This window comes from Pterocles gutturalis, unplaced genomic scaffold (genome assembly GCF_000699245.1).
Source record: "Pterocles gutturalis isolate BGI_N339 unplaced genomic scaffold, ASM69924v1 scaffold9781, whole genome shotgun sequence".
Lineage (NCBI taxonomy): Eukaryota > Metazoa > Chordata > Aves > Pterocliformes > Pteroclidae > Pterocles > Pterocles gutturalis.
Window position 1 is genome coordinate 18,989 of NW_010103141.1, and position 21,328 is coordinate 40,316.

The following is a 21,328-nucleotide window of genomic DNA, read 5'->3' on the forward strand; positions in this document are numbered from 1 at the left end:
GTACTGAACAAGGAATTGGCTGCCCACAATGTTGTTGTTCACAACAACATGGGTACATTCTTCTTCTGTAGGAGTGAAAGACCATCTGGATTAGGCTACCTGCTGATGAGAGCTTTCTTCTTGCGTTAAGGAAGCCTTTTACAGCCCATTGACTGATTTTGGAGAAACTGGAGAAACAAGGGGATTCAGATATAGAAACACAATAAAATCATGGAAACCTGAAGGTTTGTACTAGGCAGTCAGTAACATCTAGTTCTGTTTTTTTCAAGGACTGTAAGCAGTCACAAAGTACAAATCTCATACACTGACAGAAGTGCATATACCAACAGCTCAAATAAGAACTTACAAGTGATAAATGAAAAGAGAAACTTGAATAATAGCTCATTTAATAATGACTTCTTTTGGAGGACAGCACTGGACTATCATAGTTGCAATGAAGTCATGCTGCCACTGAACGCTGCTGTAAGGGACATGCTAGAACTCCTGAACTGGAGTCAAAGGCAGCCAAGTGGTACGCTGCAACTGATATCCCCAATGACTTCTTCTCGATCCTTTTGGCAGCTGAGTGCAGTCCACAGTTTGCTTTGACCTGGGGAGTAGCCAGTACACCTGGAATCCACTGCCCCAGGGGTAGAAACATTTGCTATGCTCCCTTTTTTCCTCTCCATGTTAAAGACTGATTTTGGCTTTTGCAGTTACAGAAATCAAGTAATGAATACTCTGACAAGGAATAAAGGGGTCCTACCTCCAGTCACACAGAGGAAAGGGACAACTGGGTTTACTGGACTGTGTGGTACTGGACTGCCTGGCACATCAGACCCGTGGAAGATAGCTGGTGCCATAGCACTCACACTGGTACGAAGAGGACAAGATGTGAAAAAATATGCTTTGCACCACAGCCAGAGACCATAGTCCCATGCTGGGTGTCAAAAAGGACTGTTCCAGTTTAACCCCAGCCGGCAACAAGCCCCTCAAAGCCACTTGCTTGCTGTCCTTCTGGTGGGATGGGGTGAAGAATCAGAAGAGTAAAAGTTAGAAAACTCATGGTTGAGACAAAGACAGTTTACTAAGTAAAGCAAAACAAGGAATTCATTCAGTGCTTCCCATCTGCAGGCAGGTGTTCAGCCATCTCCAGGAAAGCATGGCTCCGTCACACATAATAGTTACTTGGGAAGACAAACACCACCACTCCAAACATCCCCCACTTCCTTCTTCCCCCAGCTTTCATTACCGAGCATGATATTACGTGGTTTGGGATACCCCTTCAGTCAACTGTCCCGGCTATGTCCCCTCCAAGCTTCTTGTGTGCCCCCAGCTTACCCACTGGTGGGGTGTGAAGCAGAAAAGGCCTTAACGCTGTGTAAGCGCTGCTCAGCAGTAACTGAAACATCCCTGTGTTTGGACTGTTTGCAACAAGTCCAAAACATAGCACCAGACCAGGTACTACGAAGAAAATGAATTCTGTCTCAGCCAAAACCAGTACAATAGGGAAGTCTAATGCATATTTAAGATAACATGGTTTAGGACTTATAAGGGAGAAGAAAATAGACAAGACAGTATGCAAAAAATGAATTAAGCAAATTATGCTAGTAGAGATGACAAAAGACTGCTGCCAGTGTTAACATCAGAAGTCCCTGGTTGAAATACTATTGCTCTTTTGAATCACTTTTGGCTTACCATCAACAAAGAAGTACCTGCAGACAACAAAGAAGCTTTCTACATCTTATTTCTTGTTAAAGCCAGTAACACAGCAAAAACGGTAAAAGCTAGGTAAATGAAAAAAAATGAGGCTCCTTCCTCAGCAACATGATCCTACATTGATATTTGAGCCAATTTCAAAGATAGCACTGCTCCAAGTTGGGGATTAGACTAGGTAACCTCCAGAAGTCCCATCAAACCTAGATTATTCTTTCTGTGTTTCTAAGCTTGTGCATCGGAGAAAGGAATTTGATGATGGAGAAGCATGTTCAGGGGTACAGGAAATACACAATAATGTGCAGAAAAGAGGCTAAAGAAGCAGCAGAAGGAGACAATGTTACTCTCCTTCCTCTACCTCTCCTAATTCTTTTGGAAAAAAATACTTACTAAACACAGGAACGAAATTACATTACTACTTTCTTCAAATAATAACTACAGCTGCTGCACCTTCCTATGCATTTGCCACTACGATTGCAGCCAGGAAGACAGAAGTTCTGTCCTATGGACAGAACTTACCCATAAACTGAAAGGTACTTTTTGAAACAACACTACACTGTATATGTAATTTCACATAAGTTCAGCTAAAACAATCACAAGAATTTTATTTACACAAAAATTTTGCCTTAGTAAAAAGAAACAGTATGAATTCAGCTTTTCATAAAAAAAAACTATTTTGACAATAACAGAGCTTTGATAGAATAATTTTTCTTTCCAACTTAAAATATACCAGGTGGTAGAATCTAATTGAAAAATATATTTAACTTCACATTTTAATAAACATTAAAATTCTAATCATTTGCCAACTTACATAGCTCCATTAGTGTAGACTGTGTCACTTCCCTCCACATACTGAACCTGGGCTGGGTAGACATGCTGTACCTGTTGCACAGTTTGCACTTGCTGTACCTGAAAACAAGAACACCAGAAATCTGGGATATTGCAAAGGACTGATGCTTCAGTGCACCTAATGGCTTCTAAACAATATGTGATATCTCTGTTCTCATACTCACTACAGGTATGTCATAGCAATAGCAAAGAAAGTTACTCCTCTTAGACAATATTTGTGTTGTAAGGCTGGTAAATGGAGCCTTAACATTGAAGATGCATGCTCACAGAGCATGTGTGCCTTCAGTGCTGAAAACAGAACTAACTGGAAAGTGTAAAAAGGATGAAATGAAGTGTAACTATGCTTTGCACCAAGCTGAAGAATTACATTTATTATGGAATATAGTATTATTTGGCCACATGTATGCCTTTTTTAATTCAATTTCAGTCCTAAATAGTACATGCCTTAAAACCACAGCTCAAATTGGTTGTAGTAAGCTTAGAAATAAAGGGTTACATTAAGATGGTTTAGCTCTTGTTTAACTGGAGTTAAACTACAGTGACACAAGCTTTATTCCCAGTAATGCTTTGACCCAATGTACAATTACGGACCACAAACCCCAAACCAAGGAAACCCTTTCCCAGGATATCATCCACTACACAAACCCTAACAAAACCTGGTTTTATATCAATGAGCTAAACAGCAGAAAATAGTAAGGCATGGATTACATTACATACGTTGCTGAGATGGGATGCCTGTTTTGTAAAAGCACACATAGTCACAAATCAATTCCTTTGATTCATATACTATGTAGAGAAGCTCCAGGTTATGCTAATTTCCTGTCTGGACCTTATTTTTTGTCTTCTGCCACAGTAAATGTAAAGAATTCCATATTTTAAACTTGCCATAATTTAGTGAAGCTATATTTTGGTTCAAGAGCAGTCCAGAATCTAGAAGATGCAAAGGGACTTAAAAGCTTCACAGACTGGCACAATTTCACCCAAGGAACTGAATCAAGAAAGTGACAATGCTGATATTTAGTAAATAGATTCAAAATACTTTTAAGTGACTGTTATTTTTCTCAGCTATTTTGCTATGAAGCAACTTCAGCGTCAGTCAATTGGTCCTAAGGGTTGCAAACACCATGATTCCAGATGAACATGGGTTTCATGCATTTGATGGATCATCTCCAAGAGCTCTTTGAGAATAATCTAGTTTCATACCTTCAACTCTGCTGTATTTTAAAAAGTTCTGTAAATAAGCACATTTTTCCCAATCTTGTACAGTATTGGCTCAGACTGTGAAAGGAAAAAATCCATATTTTCACAGAAACCTTAAAACCTGACTTCTGAAAAAAACAGAACACCCAAGATTTTTAATGCGGGTATGCTAGCATGATGGAAAGTCAGATGTCTTTGTCCATTAACAGCAATGAGACACAACATGATGGTTAAAATATCTACCAAAATCCAAAGTTTTCTGATTTCCCATGTGAATCATTACATAAATTGACAAATATACCTGAAATACAATTCCACAATTTCAGAAAATACACATTGAAGATGTTTCTAATTATTAAGGTAAGGTACAGGAGTGTACATTTCCCCTCCTAATAATGTTTAGTTATTTAACAGAAAGATTCAGTTCTCAAAGTCAACACAAAAAACTCTAATCCAAATTAGCAATTATGCATGTTACTAGGCTTTAGAGCAATTTTTTGAATTAAAAAACTTAAATAGCTCTATTGTGCAAACATCTTTTCAAAGAAACTACTTCTATTTCCATCACCTTTGACTTCATAACTTAAATTAATTCAAATCATAACTCCATGAATTGGGCTTGATCCAAAACCACTGTAAGAAAGTTATGCCTCTCAACACTCAAATTTGCTATTCTGTGACAAAACTCACGCAACAATTGTCTAAAATGTACGTCTGCTTACTGTGAAACATATGAAACATATTGTGTTAATTTTTTAGGTTTGACTCTAAAAGTATTTCTTCCTCTTGGGTGACTCAAGTTCTATGAGCTTTAATCAATGGGAGAAAGAAAGTCATTATTGATTGGTCTATTACAGAGAACCAAACCGATCTACTTAACCTATAAAGTGAGAAACCATCTTGAAAGCAGGCTTTGTTCTTAAAACCAGTAATTTGTCACCTGCCATGTAACGGATATGCTCCATTTTTGTTCCAGTAGTACAGCTGGGCAAACACTGTGGAAATGATGCTGTTGTCAGTATGAATTCAATGTTCTTTTCCAACCTCTCCCAAAATGCACTTTGTTCCCTATTCACACACATTGGATACAGCCTACTCGCTCTAAAAAAATCCACACTATTTTTTTATTAATAAAGAAAATGCGATTCTCTCCCTGCAACCTGCATACTGATAAACAGAACTTTATAATATGTACAAACACAACATTATAAACTTCCTATCAGTAAATGCAGGTCACATTCCCATTCTATACAAAGTACTGTATTCTCCCATCATTCTTGGGTACAAGCTCCTACAATTTCAAAAACAGCAGATTCAGCACAGTGGAAGACCTTTATCACAGAACTGAAAGAATACTGCAGGGACAAAGTGGTTTACAGTGTACCAAAGCTCAGTGTTTATTGGACAGAAAACTAAAAAATTCTAGAATTTGTTTATTTTTTGATTTAGAAAAACAACAACAAATTAATTTACCATAAAATATTTTAAAATGTTAAAATTAAATTTTTAATTTATTAATTTCAAATTTTCACCAATTTTTATATAAATTCTTTATTAGCCTAATATGTAGCACTACTAGAAAAAATTCATGACCATTTATGCAAATAAAGTAACTTCTTTGTTAAAGCAACATTTAAGAATGGATACACTACAGTCCTATTAAAAAATGTTATTGACTTTTGTAGATCAAAATGTTTTTTCCTTAAATTTTAACAATGAAGTTCAATACAAAAAGGCCACTGAATTAGGTTAATTTTTTTCCAACACAGTAATAATAAAAGACAGTTTAAAAAAAACCTTTTGCTTCAGATTCTCTGAAACTCAGCACTCATAAGGTTAAATTGGCTATGGTGCCCAAGGAAGCTGTAGTCACTAATTTCTATTGCAATGGACACAACAATCTTAAGGTAGAGAAAGCTAGAGGAAAATATTTTTCCTGCCAAGCAATGACAAATAAGTGGCCTTTAGGATGGCCTTGTGTATGAAATTTCTGCCATGCTGAAAACCTTTGTTATGTGATGTCTCCAATGCAAATTATATTATCTATTTTACTCCATTCTAGTAAAAAGGTTTTTATGATAATTAAATCTAGTGCCTTTGGATTTTCCTTCTGGTCTTCAATGACAGGAAGAAATGAAATGCATAGATCTACTCTCTATGAGCACACAATTTTGAGAACAAGTTGGTTATCAGAAAACAAAACACCACCAAAAAAAAAAAAAATCAGCCTTTGATTGTGGAAAATGTAAAACAAAAAATTCTTCTCTTCTGTTTTATTTATGATTTTCCTTGCACTTTTTATTAAGCTGTTAAAGGAATTGTATCAACTATGTTCTTTAGTTTTTCACAGAATCATAGAATGGTTTGGGTTGGAAGGGACCTTAGAGATTATCTAGCTCCAACCCCCCTGCTATGGGCAGGGACACCTCCCACTAGACCAGGTTGCTCAAAGCCTCATCCAGCCTGGCCTTGAACACCTCCGGCAATAGCGCATCACCACAGCTTCTCTGGGCAACCTCATCAAGTGTCTCACTACCCTCACAAGAAAAAATTCCTTACTAATATCTAATCTAAATCTGCCCTCTTCCAGTTTAAATCCATTACCCCTTGTCCTGTCGCTACATGTCCTTGTAAAAAGTCCCTCCCCATCTCTCCTGTAGGCCCCCTTCAGGTACTGGAAGGCCGCTATAAGGTCTCCCCAGAGCTTTCTCTTCTCCAGGCTGAACAACCCCAACTCTCTCAACCTGTCCTCATAGGGGAGGTGTTCTAGCCCTCTGATCATCTTCACAGCCCTCCTCTGGACATGCCCCAACAGCTCAACATCCTTCTTGCACTGGGGGTCCCAGAGCCGAACACAGTACTCCAAGTGGAGTCTCACGAGAGCAGAGTAGAGGGGGAGAATCACCTCCCTCCACTTGCTGGTCACGCTCGATGCAACTGGAGCTCACAGAAAGAATAATCAACAGAGATCTAAACCTAAACGGCCTTTTTGTATGAAAAAATACTCCAAGAATTAAATGACTCAGGCTGAGAATAGAAAACACAATGAAAAACACATTTAATAAAAAGTGACTGTAAGTCCAAAAATTGTATCTGGGGTGGACAGGTGAGTTAGACATGGCAATTGTTGTTATTGTCTGGCTGGAAAACAGAAAATTAACTGACTTGTATAGGAAATAATGAGTTAAGTAGGGTCAGACAGAAGATCTTTCATTCCTCTTGCTACAGTGATTCTAGCCTGAAATAAATAACTGGAATAGGATTAGAAGCAAGCAGTTGAAATGTTCCAGGAGAAGAAGAGGTGAATGAAAACTTATTTCAATATACTTGTGTAATTATAATTACTAGTTGAAGGAAAAAGAAAAAAGAAAAATAAATTATGTTCTTAATTATACTACCTCAGAGGAACAAATGAGGAACTAAGTTATATTGTGTCTATGAGAGTCTGTCAACAAAAATAAAGTGCATAAAGGCATACTGAAATGCAGAAATTACATAGAAGCGTAAAAACAAAATTTAAGAGAGAATTTTCATTTCCAATAAAATGCTTAAGTTCAAAGTACAACTTAAGTTCAGAGTAAAACAATAGGGTAAAATATATAATGATTTTTAAACTACATTTTAAAAAAGAATGTACAATTATTCACAGTGCCTATGCAAATTACTTGGATGTGCATAGTTTTCTGTTCTCAGAGATAAAAATAATTTTTGTACCTTCATTAGTCTGGATTACTTTTGGCAAGCAAAATATAAATAGCAGATGCTGTAATATTCTAAGCACATTCATATTTATATAATGGCTAATGTCACTTCATGATTATGTTTTTCATATGCTAAACATGATTTTGCATTAAGAGCAATTTTGATTAGCAGAAGTCTGCATCTCCAGTTAATGATATAAATCTTTGTGAATGCAACGGCCATCACATATGGCAAATATTAAGAAACGCTTTCCTCAACTTCTGTTGCATGGATATACTTTTATATAGATTACAGGACTATTTTTAGTTTTATTTCTCCAATCCTTCCATGTTGCATGGCATAAACTACGAAGTGAGGTTAATTTTCAATCATTAGAAGCTTACTACACTGTGATAAAGAGTGCCTGTGAAAAAGCAATGACACTTTAATGAAAAATCCCCACACCTGAGGAAACAAAAGACTAAGAAAATTCCTCAGGCTACTAAAACAAAACGTAATTACATTCCCACCTTTTTGATCTTACTCTTGTTGCCTTTTGCTTACATGTGGACATGTTTGCCCCCTTATAATTTCCCTCTATCTCAACAGTGATAGCTGCTGTGCTGCATGAATCCAGCTGCCAACAGTGCAGCTTTTACCAGAGGGAAAGGTCAGGTTTTCATTAATGGTTTCCTATTTTTGGAGCATCACAGCAGACTTTAATGAGCTCCATATCTATACTAGCTGTATGCAAATTAGGGATTTGTTTTAGCTGAAAATATCAAAAGTTACTCTTTCGCTGTTTGCTCAAAAGACAGGATGCTTCAGTACAGAAACAGCTGTAGGAAAAAAACTCTTAGTCCACCTTTCCACTTATTTGGCTTGCTGTTCTTCAAGGCAAATATGTTTCATTTTGAAAAAGATTTCATACTTTTTGTGAACATAAATAAAACATTGATGTCATGAAAACAACCCCAAATTAATGCATGCATGAGATGTCATTTAAGTATGGTGTACATATAAGAATAGAAACATGGGAAACAAAGACCTCACTAGGAAAAATTAAAAACTATGCACTGTTTTAATATTTCTTAAACACAAATTAATCTAAAATGGCACTATTCACTAAACTGTAGTAATAAATTACTGTAAATATGATAATACGTAAGTTTCAGCTTAAGCCAAATTGTTGCATATGCACACTTACGTTACAGTACCTTTGAATTTAACAAAATTCAAGAAGCACCCTAACGTTTTAGTAAATTATATTCACAAGAGAATACAATTCAAATTTAAACTGGAAGAGGGCAGATTTAGACTAGATATTAGGAAGAAATTCTTTACTGTGAGGGTGGTGAGATACTGGAACAGGTTGCCCAGAGAAGCTGTGGATGCCCCAACCCTGGAGGTGTTCAAGGCCAGGCTGGATGAGGCTTTGAGCAACCTGGTCTAGTGGGAGATGTCCCTGCCCATGGCAGTGAGGTTGGAACTAGATGACATATAATTTCTCTTCCAAACCAAACTATTCTATGATCCTATATTTTGGATACAGTTGACGTTATTAAGTATGTCTTTTATAAACCATAGAAAAAAAGAAAAGCGTATCTTCCGCAACTAAAATCTTCCCTCCAACTTTCAACACTGCTAACTTTGAATGTGTAGAAATAATAAGCCCACCCTCTGCCATCAAAATAATTACTTTATGAAATGAGCACCCTTTGTCCTGATTTTCTTTAGGAAATCAGCCCATTCCTATCATATGTACATAAAGCTGATACTAGCTTCAGGAAAATGCAACATATACACAGATAATTCCTCAGGGCAGATTGTTTCAATGTTTGATTTTCCTTTTTTTTTTTTTTTACCCTACTATTGAATTTACCTGTCCCAACTACATTCTTCACCACATTTCCTGCTGGCATACCACATTCACACTTCCTTTTCTCCTCACCAGACATCCACTTCCATAATACATCCTCTCCCTCTACACAAATCTCCCACAGCTACCATGTTTTAATCACTGCAATACTGTCTATGCTGTATTTCCCAACATTTCTTGTTGCATCTTCAATCCCTGTATAATTTTGAAGAAACTCCTCTTCCTTGGCTGGGTTGATCCCTTAGCTTTTCTTTCTGAAACATTATGCTGATTCCTACAGTCAGTGTTAAGAATCAACTGGAAAAATCTAATATCCCCGCAGGGAAAAATAATCAAAAATAGTGATGGAGTATTCAATGAAAAAGAATATTCTGAAGCAGCAGTACTAAAGGTGATGTATGTAAGGTTGATCAGGGACAGTTTTACATACTTAAGATAGTGCAACAAAAAAATTCAGCTTCCTGTTCTCATTAAGGGCTAACCAAGCAACAAAACACCAATCTACTCCTGGGCTTCTGTGTTTTGACATGAGTGTTATATTAGTAAAGGACAACTGGAAAAACTTCTGAAAATATACAGACAGTTGGTGACAAAGATTAATGCATTATTTACATGGGAAAATAAGGACCCAGTTCTATCCTAAAAGTTTTCAGAAAGGTAAAAACTTTGCACAAGCACAGCTTATAAACATCAAAGCTCTGCTCATTTTTCATTTGCTTGTGACAAAACTATAACAGAAATGCACAGAAGATCCTTAACTTACAGATCAATCAATCCAATGATTAGAACTTGCATTAGGTCTGGCTGAGACAGAGTTAGTATCCCCACAGCAGCCCTCATCACAGTGCACACTGGCAGCCAGCAGGATGTTTATAACACCTTTTGGGAGGGGCGGAGCCGGAACAGCTGGCCCGGATTGGCTGTTCCATAACATGTGACATCAGCTCAGCCATAAAAGCCAAGGGCAGGGAGGAGGAGGGGGGCATTTGTTACTGTGTTTGTCTCCGGGAGCAGCTGCTGCACACACTGAAGCTCTGCTTTCCTGGGAAGTGGAGAATAACATCTTTGCTTACCTTTTGTTTCTGTGCATGGCCTTGGCCTTTGCTGTAATTAAACTGCTTTTATCTTGACCCATGAGTTTTTAATCTTATTCTCCCCCTTTATTTTGCTGAAGGGGGAGTGACAGAAGGGCCTGGTGGGCACTTGGCATCCAGCCAAGGTTAACCCACCACAGAACTACAATACTAACTTGTTATAAATCTTCAACCCCTCACACTGCTGAGTACCTCACATGGATAAAATTCATTATGTAATATTAGACCATCGTGTATATATCTTATTTGCTTAAAACAAACAACTGTGTAGCACTATCAAATTGCTACCTTTTATCTGAAAAGCTGAAATACAGGAACACAAAATATAGGAATAACATAGAATCATAGAATGTTGGATTGGAAGGGACCTTAAAGAACATCTAGTTCCAATCTCCCTTCCACTAGACCATGTTTCTCAAAGCTTCCTCCAGCCTGGCCTTGAACACCTCCAGGGCATCCACAACTTTCTCGGGAAACCTGTTCCAGTGTCTCACCACCCTCACAGTAAAAATGTCTTCCCAATATGTAATCTGAACAAATCATGTAAACTACATATATGAAGCATCTGTCATCATGAAATAATATAAAAAACAGACAAATTATCCATATTGTATTTCATGGGGGAAAAAAAAAAAGGTCTTGCACTTCATAAACCTTACAAGACAGCTAACCAGACAAAATCTCCTACAAAGGTTAGCTAAGTTCAGGCATCATGGAAGCTTCAATTAAAACGTAATACAGTATTCAAAAGCCTTTATCCTAATCAACATTCAAGGAAAGAGAGAACAAGGTACTTAACAGTCTGAATCTAGGAGAAAATATTTCAAAGAATTCTTGATTCACTAGTGGTGAATTCTGAGCAAATACACAAAGAAAAGCATTTAAATAAAATTTTATAAGTACAAATTCAATGCTTTTTCTGAACCAGTTTTTTTAAAAAACAATCTTGTATCCTAAAAGATACATGAAGATATAAGCAGAAACTATAGTAATGGAACTATGAGGCATTACAAATTAAGTTTGTATATCAGGAAAAAAGTGTTAGTGAAATGTATCAGACTGCAGAACACATACGTAAAAGTGCACAATCTGGAATTTTAGAACTAAACTTAACATATGCTGAAGGATTTAATTTAGGGGAAAGTGCTCCACTGGCACAGAAACTAATTACACCATTTAATAAACTATGTCCAGTTCTCATATTATTGATTCTGCAACTGTGAAGTCAGTTTTTGATGAAAAACAACATCAGATGTCACTCAGAGTACCTATCATATGGACAGCTAATTTCTGTGTATTCTGGAAAAGTGTTGGACAGGTGTCATGGCTTTCACATTCAGTCCCTGTTTTCTACCTCCATAGTTTTCCTTTTTTCCTCCCCATCTTCTTCAGCCACCACTCCTTCCAAAGCTTGTGAGTGCTGCATATGCACGTGACTGTCTCATCTAAGAGGTGTGCACTGTGGTGGCTACTACAAAAGTCTTCTTACTTCCCTGACAAATGCACATCATGAATTATCTATTGTCATACCACAAGTAGTTTCAAGACATTGTGCAAAGATCCACAGGGAGGCAAACCTAGAGATGCAAAGGACATTGCTTCTCATTTTTACATTTGTATTGCATTTACTTGGACATCCAAATGAAAGGAGAAATGATATAGCAAATAATACCAGAAACACATTATTTAAAGAAAAAATTGTAAATATTCATTAACGTCAATTAAATTTCTATGAGCTATTACATGAATTCCATAATAATTTACAGTTAGAATGCGTACTACTGGTGTCTGTACTGCTCTAGTTAAGGAACAGATCTTGAAAACAGCTTCCCTTTCTCTGGGTATTTTAATTCCAGAAAATGAAATTGATAAAAGAAGAGCAAAAGAGGTCATTTAGCAGCCTTGTACAAAATCAAGTTCTTCACTACATTGTGAAGAACTGTTCTTCCTGAATTTTTTTTTCAATCTTCCCAAAACCAACAGCCACCTACCTGTTGCTGAACTGGTACTTGCTGCACCACCTGTGTGGGCACTGCTGCCTGGCCAGCCACAGATGTCTGTAAAGTCACAGTTGAACTTGTATCCGACCCAGTCTCTGATGTCTGCATCGTGATCTCTGAATAAAATTAAGGTGTAAAATTAAAAGATTAGTGCGTTAGGTTTTTTTTATTTTGTCACTTATACTAGTATACTAGTTTGTCACTTATCTCTAGTTAGAATTAGCTAATACCAAACTTGGTATGAGCTAAAAGGTTTTCCCCCCTACTAGCGTATAAGCAAGTACAAAAGGTCTTTTATCTTACTTATAATGAAAATATCTTTTATTTACATGTGCAGAAACATATATCCTCTGAGATCTGTTACTTTAGGAATAACTCAGAAAAATGAGTAGCAAATCTTCCCTGAGCTTGTAAATAACTGGTCATCATTGAAGATTTGGGTTTTTTTCACTGTCTTACTGAATTACACTAAAAAATCTATGCATTCAAATTCAATGTTAAACTTGCAGCAGACCACAGAAGGAAGCACTGTAATCTGGAAAGTAAACTCTGAAAAGCATTTAATGAGTCACAGTGAAAAAACAACTCAAATAACCTTCTTCATTAGAAAGTATTAAAGCAACCACTGTAGTTAAAATCTGAGAATAAAAAAACCACATAGTAATACACATGCAGTAGAAAAGTGCTTAAGATCATGGCCCTGACATTTAAAGGGAGCAATGAAAAATTGGACAGAACACAGAAATGGTTCAAGAATCAAGGAAAATGCCTTATGAAGAAAACATATCAGAAAGACAACTGAGGATGACTTCTGTCTTCACAGGAAACATAGACTGGTACTATGGGATTCCTCAACTTTGCACAGCAGAAATAACAATATAATTGACTGAGTGACAAATCAAAATTAATTCAAAATTAGGAATTAGACCTTTTTTTCTTTCTTTCTTTTTTTAAAAATTAAAAAAAATTAACCTGTAAAAATAATAACCAGATGAGGCAAGTACTTCTTCACCTGGTACCTTCAAAACAGAAGACTGTCTCTGTGAAGAATTACAGTAAACAAACACGAAATACTAGTCCGTAAACCAAATGTTCTGTGATCTACAAGTTTTACTGCCCTTAATCTCTATTAATCCATATTAGCTACAGAATACTTTGGCAACCTGAGGACCAATGTCACTAAAAATGAGTAGCATTATCATGCACAATAAAAGAGGTTTATATGAAAAAAATCTACAAATATTTAGAATGCCCTATCCAGGTGATTTTTTAGTTTAACTGAACAGACTCAGATGGCTGACAGGGAAGAAACTAGACTTTAATCCTCCCACATCTCAAAAAAAGTGACAACCTCCCCCCCCCCCCCAAAAAAAAAAACCCTACAATATTTTTTGAGACAAAACTATAATAAAAAATTTGTCTATTCAGGGGCATAGGAATATAAAGCAGGAAGAATTCATTACTGTACCAAAAAAACATTAGAGCCTCTCAGAAAATTCAAGGTTCTTCTTGCTTGACAACTGAACCAGCTGCAACAACAGACCTTGCTTTCAAGGCTGGGTTCCATAGCAGTTTAAGCTGATTTAAAGCTGTGTTTCTGCAGTCCCTCCCTCCAACTACCTCCAACTCACTTTGCTATATAAATTTGCGATGCAGGCTGGGGATAGGGGCGGGACTTTGCCAACAGGGACCATCATTGGTTTAAACTCCATGGACCATGCTTATGGTACCTGACATATTTAACTGCTTATGAAATATTCAGAAAGACTGATAAATTGTTGATCACACCTATTCAAGATTAATCAATAAACTTTCAGAGTTATCGTATTGACTGAACCCTCTACTTCTTTCCAGCATGCCTAACAAAAATCACGATATAAAATGAAAAGAAAAAAAGAATAGAACTTCACAGATTGAAATGTTAAAAATCCTAACAATGAAAATGGATGCTCACAGGATAAATATGGAGGAGTTGGAAGCCACCGTACTGCTAGAAAGCTACAACCCACTGCCATTACTGAAAGCTGGTAGGATGAAGCCCATGACTGGAGTATGGTTATCAAGCGCTATAGGCTGTTCAGAAGGGACAGGTGAAGAAGGAGGTGCAGAACGGTTGCCCTCTACATCATGAAATGGATAGATTGTTAAAAGCTGTCTCCAAAGAAGAGCCATGAGCAGGCTGAAACTTATGGGTAAAAATTAAGACATCGAGGAAACACAGGGAACCTTGTGGTTGGTGTTCACTACAGGCCTCCTGATCAAGGAGAGCCTCTGACAAAGCCTTCTTACTCCAGCTACAGGAGGCATCATGCTCACAGGCCCTCAGAGTAGCATGGCGAGCTGTAGGCAATCCAGGAGACTCCTGGAATGCACTGAGGATAACTTCTTAAGTCAGGTATTAGACAGCTTTAGCAGAGGGGATCCTGAGGGTGACCAATGCAAGCGAGCTAACTGGTGACATCAAGATTGGAGGCTGCCTGGACTGCAAAGAGCATGTACTGGTGGAGTTCACAGTCCTGAGGAATCAGGACAGGTCAGGCAAAGAGTAAAGCCAGGACCCTGAATTTTAGGAAAGCAAACTTACAGATCTTCATGTAGTTAGTCAATAGAACCCCCTGGAAAACTGCCCTGGAGACAAGTGAGCAGAACAGACCCTGGCAGACCTTAAAGGACACTTTAATAGAGCATAAGAGCTCTCAACCCGCAGGTGTAAGAAACCAGGCTAAGGACAGCAAGAGATTGGCATGGATGTGTCAAGACCTGCTGGTCAAACTAAATGGCAAGAAGAAAATGCATCAGCAGTGGAAGCAGGGACAGGTATTCTGGGAAGAGTATCAGGACACTGCCCAGTTCTGTAGTGATGGGGTCAGGAAGGCCAAGGCGCAGCTAGAGCTGAACTTGGCAACGGATGCATAAGAAGGGCTTCTATAGGTCTGTCAGTCAGAAAAGGAAGGTCAAAGAAAGTGTAACGCCTCCGGTGAACTTGACTGGCAAAAAAAACCTGGTAAAAACAGACAAGGAGAAGGCTGAGGTACTCAACACCTTTTTTGCCTTGGTCTTCACTTGCCACCTCTCTTCCCACACCTCTTAAGTGGATGGAACTCAGGGCAGGGACTCAGGGAGCAAAGTCCCTCCCACTGTAAGAGAAGATCTGGTTTGAGACTACCTGAGGAGCCTGAGCATACATAAGTCTATGGGGCTGGGGCCTGATGAGATGCATCCCAGAGTTCTGAGGAAATTGGCTGACGTAGTTGCCAAGCCATTCACCTTGATACCTGAAAAGTCATGGCAGTCAGGTGAAGTCCCTCATGACTGGAAAACGGGCAATATTGCACCCATTTTTAAAAAGGGGAGAAAGGAGGACCCTGGGAACTACCAGCTCATCAGTCTCAGCTCTGTTCCTGGGAAGATGATGGAGCAAATGCTCCTAGAAGCTGTGTTAAGGCACATGGAGGACAGGATGGTGATTCCAGACAGCCATCATGGCTTTATCAAGGGCAAGTCTTGCCTGACCAGCCTAGTGGCCTCCTATGATGGAGTGACTCTTATCAGTGGACAAGGGAAGAGCTATGAATGACATCTGCCTGGACTTCTCTAAAGCCTTTGACATGATCTCCCACAACATCCTTGTCTCTAAACTGGAGAGAGATGGATTTGATGGATGGTCTGTTCGGTGGATAAGGAATTGGCTGAATGGTTGCACCCACAGAGTAGTGGTCAATGGCTCAATGTCTAGATGGAGATCAGTGACGAGTGGTATTTCTCAGGGGTCTGCACTGGGACCAGTGCTGTTTAGTATCTTCATCAACGACATGGACAGTGGGATCGAGTGCACCCTCAGCAAGTTTGCAGATGACATCAAGCTGAGTGGTGCAGTTGACACACCTGAGGGATGGGATGCCATCCAGAGGAGCCTGGACAAGCTGAAGAAGTGGGCTCACACGAATGTCATGAGGTTCAACAAGGCCTAGTGCAAGGTCCTGCACCTGGGTCAGGGCAACCCCTGGTAGCAACACAGGCTGTGGGATGAAGGGATTGAGAGCAGCCGTTAGGTGAAGGACTTGGAGGTACTGGTGGATGAAAAGCTGGACATGAGCTGGCAATGTGCACTCACCGTCAAGAAAGCCAACTATGTTCTGGGCTGCATCAAAACAAGCATGACCACCAGGTGGAGGGAGGTGATTCTGCCCCTCTACTCCACTCTTGTGAGATCCCACCTGGAATATCCCACCTGGTGTTCAGCTCTGGGGACCCCCAACATAAGAGAGACATGGACCTGCTGGAGCAAGTTCAGAAGAGGGCCACAAAGATGGTCAGACGGCTGGAGCACCTCCCGTATAAGGACAGGCTGAGAGAGTCGGGGTTGTTCAGCCTGGAGAAGAGGAGGCTCCAGAGAGACCTTATTTAAGCCTTTTAATGCTTAAAAGAGGCTTATAAGAAAGATGGGGAGAGACTTTGTGGCAGGGCCTGTTGTGATACAACAAACAGTAATGATTTTAAACTAAAGAGGGTAGATTCAAACTAGATATAACGACATTTTCCCCAATATATTGTTCCAACTATAAGGAAGACATTTTTCACTATGAGGTTGCTGAAACACTGGAACAGGTTGCCCACAGAGGTGGTAGAGGCCCCATCCCTGGAAACTTTCAAGGTCAGGTTGGATGGGGCTCTCAGCAATTAGATCTAGTTGAAGATGTTCCTGCTCATTGCAGAGGAGTTGGACTAGATGACCTTTAAAGGCCCCTTCTAACCCAAACTATTCCATGATTCTGTGATTCTATATTTACTGTAAAATAGCAATTTTCATACTTTTTTTTTTGCCTACAGAAAATGCTGTATAAAATTCAGAATAAAGTTATTTAATGCTAAAATCAGTTCCACCATTCCCATATCAGTCCATCCTGACTGAAAACCAATAGTTGTTCCCTTAATTCCAATATTAACAAAAACAATTTCCAGTAATAATATCCAGAAATATTTTTCTTTTACTTTCCAATATGCAATCATCTTGAAGTTTCTCCAGACAAATTAACAAGACATTGTGCCATATAAGGCATCCTTAAGTGCATTAGACCAAACTCATCCACAGTGTAAATGTAGGAGCTTAATTAAACTGAGTCAGAGATTTAGAAAACTGTTTCCTTGCAAACAAAGTCAAAGAGGGAACTTATGCTTTAACTACATATGCCTAAACATATATATGGAAATAATAACTATAGAAGTGAATATTTTGAAGAGAATTGCAGCACAGCACAATGCAATATCAAGTCCTTTCTGTGGTTTCCAAAACATAACAAATGACATAACAATGGCAACACTCCAAATGGAATACTAACGAGTTGAGTATTTTAGTTTTATACTTAAACACTGTAACTATTTTCTAAAACTGAGTAATTAATGTTTTACTCAGTCCTTGCACAGCACAAAGTCACTGCTAACAAAAAAGAACTTAAGTTGTAAAAAGTTTGATGTTCTTAAAGGAAGAAATGCAATGAAACTGACTTTTAAGGGAAACTATGAACTTCAAACTACATTTAACTGACTTGTAGATGATCTTTCACTTGATGAATTCACAGATTTAAATAAATAAATATTCTTCCTATTCAGAAAGCAAAGTCAACTATTATTTAACAAAGGCTAATTTATTTATATTGAAATTATTTTTTTTAAAATCCCTTTTTGTAATTGCTGTTTTCCACAATCATACAAAAAAGTCTTTGGGCAATGTTTTACTTATAAATATTGAAAATAAAGAGAAGAAAAAGAATTTGTAGTATAGACCCAGTGCTGTTTGGTTAAAACAACAGTTCTGCCAATGCAAAATTTAAAATTTTTCAAAAGCATCAGAACACTCCTATGGATATGTCTACTCACTTAGGGATGTACCTTCACCTTAACTTATTAATCAACTGTACTTTTTTTTTAGCCCATTATCTTTGACTTGGAAAATTCCTTCAAAATTGAAGTTAAAAAGTAGCCAGCTTGTCTAAGCAAGCCTGTACTCACTCTTATATGTAACCCAGACAAAAACATTGGCAAGCTGAAAGAATAGTGAAAATCAAAAGCTAAACAATGAGTAACTTCCTAAACCATCTCTCTGCTATAAAAGCATTTCCAGTCAGTTTCAGAGCACAATTAAACAGGTCAGTTTAAGCCACCAGTTCCAAGAAATGATCAATTAAGATACTGCAGCTCCAATAGGATACAAAAGTGAACAGCTGAAAACAATCAAAAGTCATTATTTTATACCAGCCCTTAGCTTTACTTAACTATATGTTGTTTTTGTGGTAATAGTATACAAACATGTCAATTATGGCAAGGGAGGAGGAATGCTAATACAGCCAAATACAGTTTTGTCTGGTGAGAGACTGTGCCATATTGCCACAGATCTGTTAATTGCTATGTCACATTTCAGGCAGTACGTGGTCATTACAGCTGCAATTCAAGATGCTCAAGAAACCAGAGCCAGGTACTTTAATCTAAGTGAGGAACATAACATGTTCATCTCCTTGCAGCAGTTGTCACGGATTGTGCCTGGCTGACATCAGCATTAGCCCTTTAGGAAAAGGGAGCAGCTTCATTATAAGAACAGAGGATACTTTTGTTGTAAAACAGCTGTCAATCACCATGGAGAAGCTTTGAGATGGGCAGACTGCAAGTGCCAGTGACAGCTGACAGTCTGCTGTTAGGTGCCAAGGGATGCTGAACACGGATAGTAAAGAATTGGGTATTCTCTGCCCAGTCCTGGAAGTGACAATGTCCAAGACATACTGGGACAGATGAGACAGAATCCAGAGTTAGGTGGGAGAGAACCCCCAGAGAGAATTGGAGAGACCCCTGAGGATCCCATGGCCCAGCCTACAACTACCCATCGTATAGCTGACACTGCTACACTGACCTACCACACTTCAGATTATATCATCCCATCCACAGGACACAGAAGCCGTGTGATTTGTAATCTGCACATATATTTTTCATTAAAGTGTTTCGGTGATTAGAGTCCATTTTATCTCCACACTGTCAATCTGGTGACAGCCCTATATTTAAGCATACAATCTGACATGCTTCCCTACCTCATAATCGGACAGATAGGTTAACTGGTTGCTCTATAGACTAGTTTATCGGTAGGTAAACTAGGTTAGGTTCAGCATGGTTGTGGAATATAAACTTTGCCATCAGTTTTGCCTAAGTAGCAATAAACCTAATGACTTAATATCAATTTATTCAGAAGTGTTCAGGTTGCTTCTATTATTCTGCTCTGAGTCTCAACCCTAAATGCAATTCTTTACTATAACTCACAACACAGTACAGATTTTTTTCCTTGTAGATGCCACACAATAAGTTTTACAGACAACCTTTATTGTCTTCCTATTCACTAGAAGTTTTTCTAGCACCACGTTAGTGAGGCAGTCAGTGTAATTCTTTTACATAGCATCAATACCAAACAGTTACATGAGCACATTTTTATAATCTAAACGAAGTCTCTCCATTTTTCACTGATATTGCATATAAGTACAGGAACTTCATTTTACAGCAGAAAAGATGTCATCCTTGCCTAACAGGACTGTCAGGTCTATCACAAGTAACAGACGAATGTTTGACAAAGATCCTTTTTATTCTGGCTAATAAAATCGGGCACACTGTCTGGTAATGGTTTTGCTTTGTACAGCCAGTGCTTCTCGCATCACCTGAATGTGAGCTAAACAGGCGACATTCTGAAAGAAAGCTAATTAACCCCTCCAAGTGGGGAAAAAGATATTGCCCAAGCCCAGCTGTGACAAGAATGGTATTTCTTCAGTCTAATGGGCAGAACTCTGCCAAAGCTACTACTCCGAAAATTACCCTTTCCTGTATATTCCGTGCAATTTCATGTTGCCTGTTAAATTCCCTAAAGATTTTTTAATACACTCAAATTCTGAGTTGGAATCCTTGCTTTCTAGACTTGAAATATCAAGATTGTATGGTTTAAGAGTCTAACTCGAACAATTACTTATCCAATGAGATTGTTAAAGTACGTCAGATTCATGATTACTGTTTATTTTGTTCCTTGACACCTTTACCCTGAACTAATGTACTTCTTCTAAGGTATCTGAGTTTGCAAAGTTTTGTTCAGCTGTATATGCTTTATTGTCTAGATCAAATAATATAGCAGGCTTTAATTCAATGCAGAAAATTAAAGCCTGTAATTTACTTTAAAGTGCAGCAGGAAGTTTCTTTATTCTCCTCTAGAAGGCTAAATAAAACATCACAGCAGGTAAAGTGAACTAGATCTTGTAATCACATGCAGTAATGGCAGGCTTTTAATGGTCAGAATAAAAGACTAATCTTAACATCTTATCTGTTTATAATAATGATGCACCTATATACTCATTAAGAATTTCTGGCAACATAAAGTGTTTCACAATAAAGGAAAACTTCTCAGAACATCAACTTCCAGAAAGTAATACAGAATGCGTGGTTCATGAACAACAGTATAAATGGAAAAAAACTTTCAACAATACACTAGAGTTTTAGATAAGCATTCCTTTTCAATTTTTGTGCAAACAAAAATTTTATGAATAATTTCCTTCAAGCAAGTGACGTTATGAATTTGAAGGAACCATTTATATCTGTTAGCAATAAAGAAGAAGGCAGTTTATACATGCTATTCACAGGGGAAAAAAATACTATAAATATTTTTTTAGATATTAATGTATTTTCATACTAATACCAGTTTCTTATTAAACACTATTTGACTGTTTGTCCTCTCCCAATGTTCTTAGGCATACCAAAGTACACAGCTGGACTCTGCTGATATAAGGACTGGTTGCTAAATATTTCAGTTAGTAATATGAATTTCATTACTGTTTTTTCAGCTTTTCACTGATTTATGGGAGGAATAATAGTTAACTGAATGGCACAGAAAGAAGTATATAAGCTGATTCTCT

At 38.0% G+C, this 21,328-nt stretch overlaps 1 protein-coding gene across 1 annotated transcript in view; it reads right to left on the minus strand.

Annotated features, from left to right (window-relative positions):
- LOC104471296 (transcription factor RFX3-like) overlaps positions 1-12,506 on the minus strand; it is a gene marked incomplete at its 3' end in the record, with an annotated part of 29,978 nt that extends 17,472 nt beyond the window's left edge. Inside the window, exons 1-2 of the mRNA XM_010086587.1 lie at positions 12,390-12,506; positions 2,507-2,604 (exon numbers count right to left, since the gene is read on the minus strand). Coding sequence (XP_010084889.1) covers positions 2,507-2,604; positions 12,390-12,506 — 215 coding nt within the window. The remainder of the gene's footprint in view (positions 1-2,506; positions 2,605-12,389) is intronic.
- Between the last annotated feature and the right edge of the window lie 8,822 nt (positions 12,507-21,328).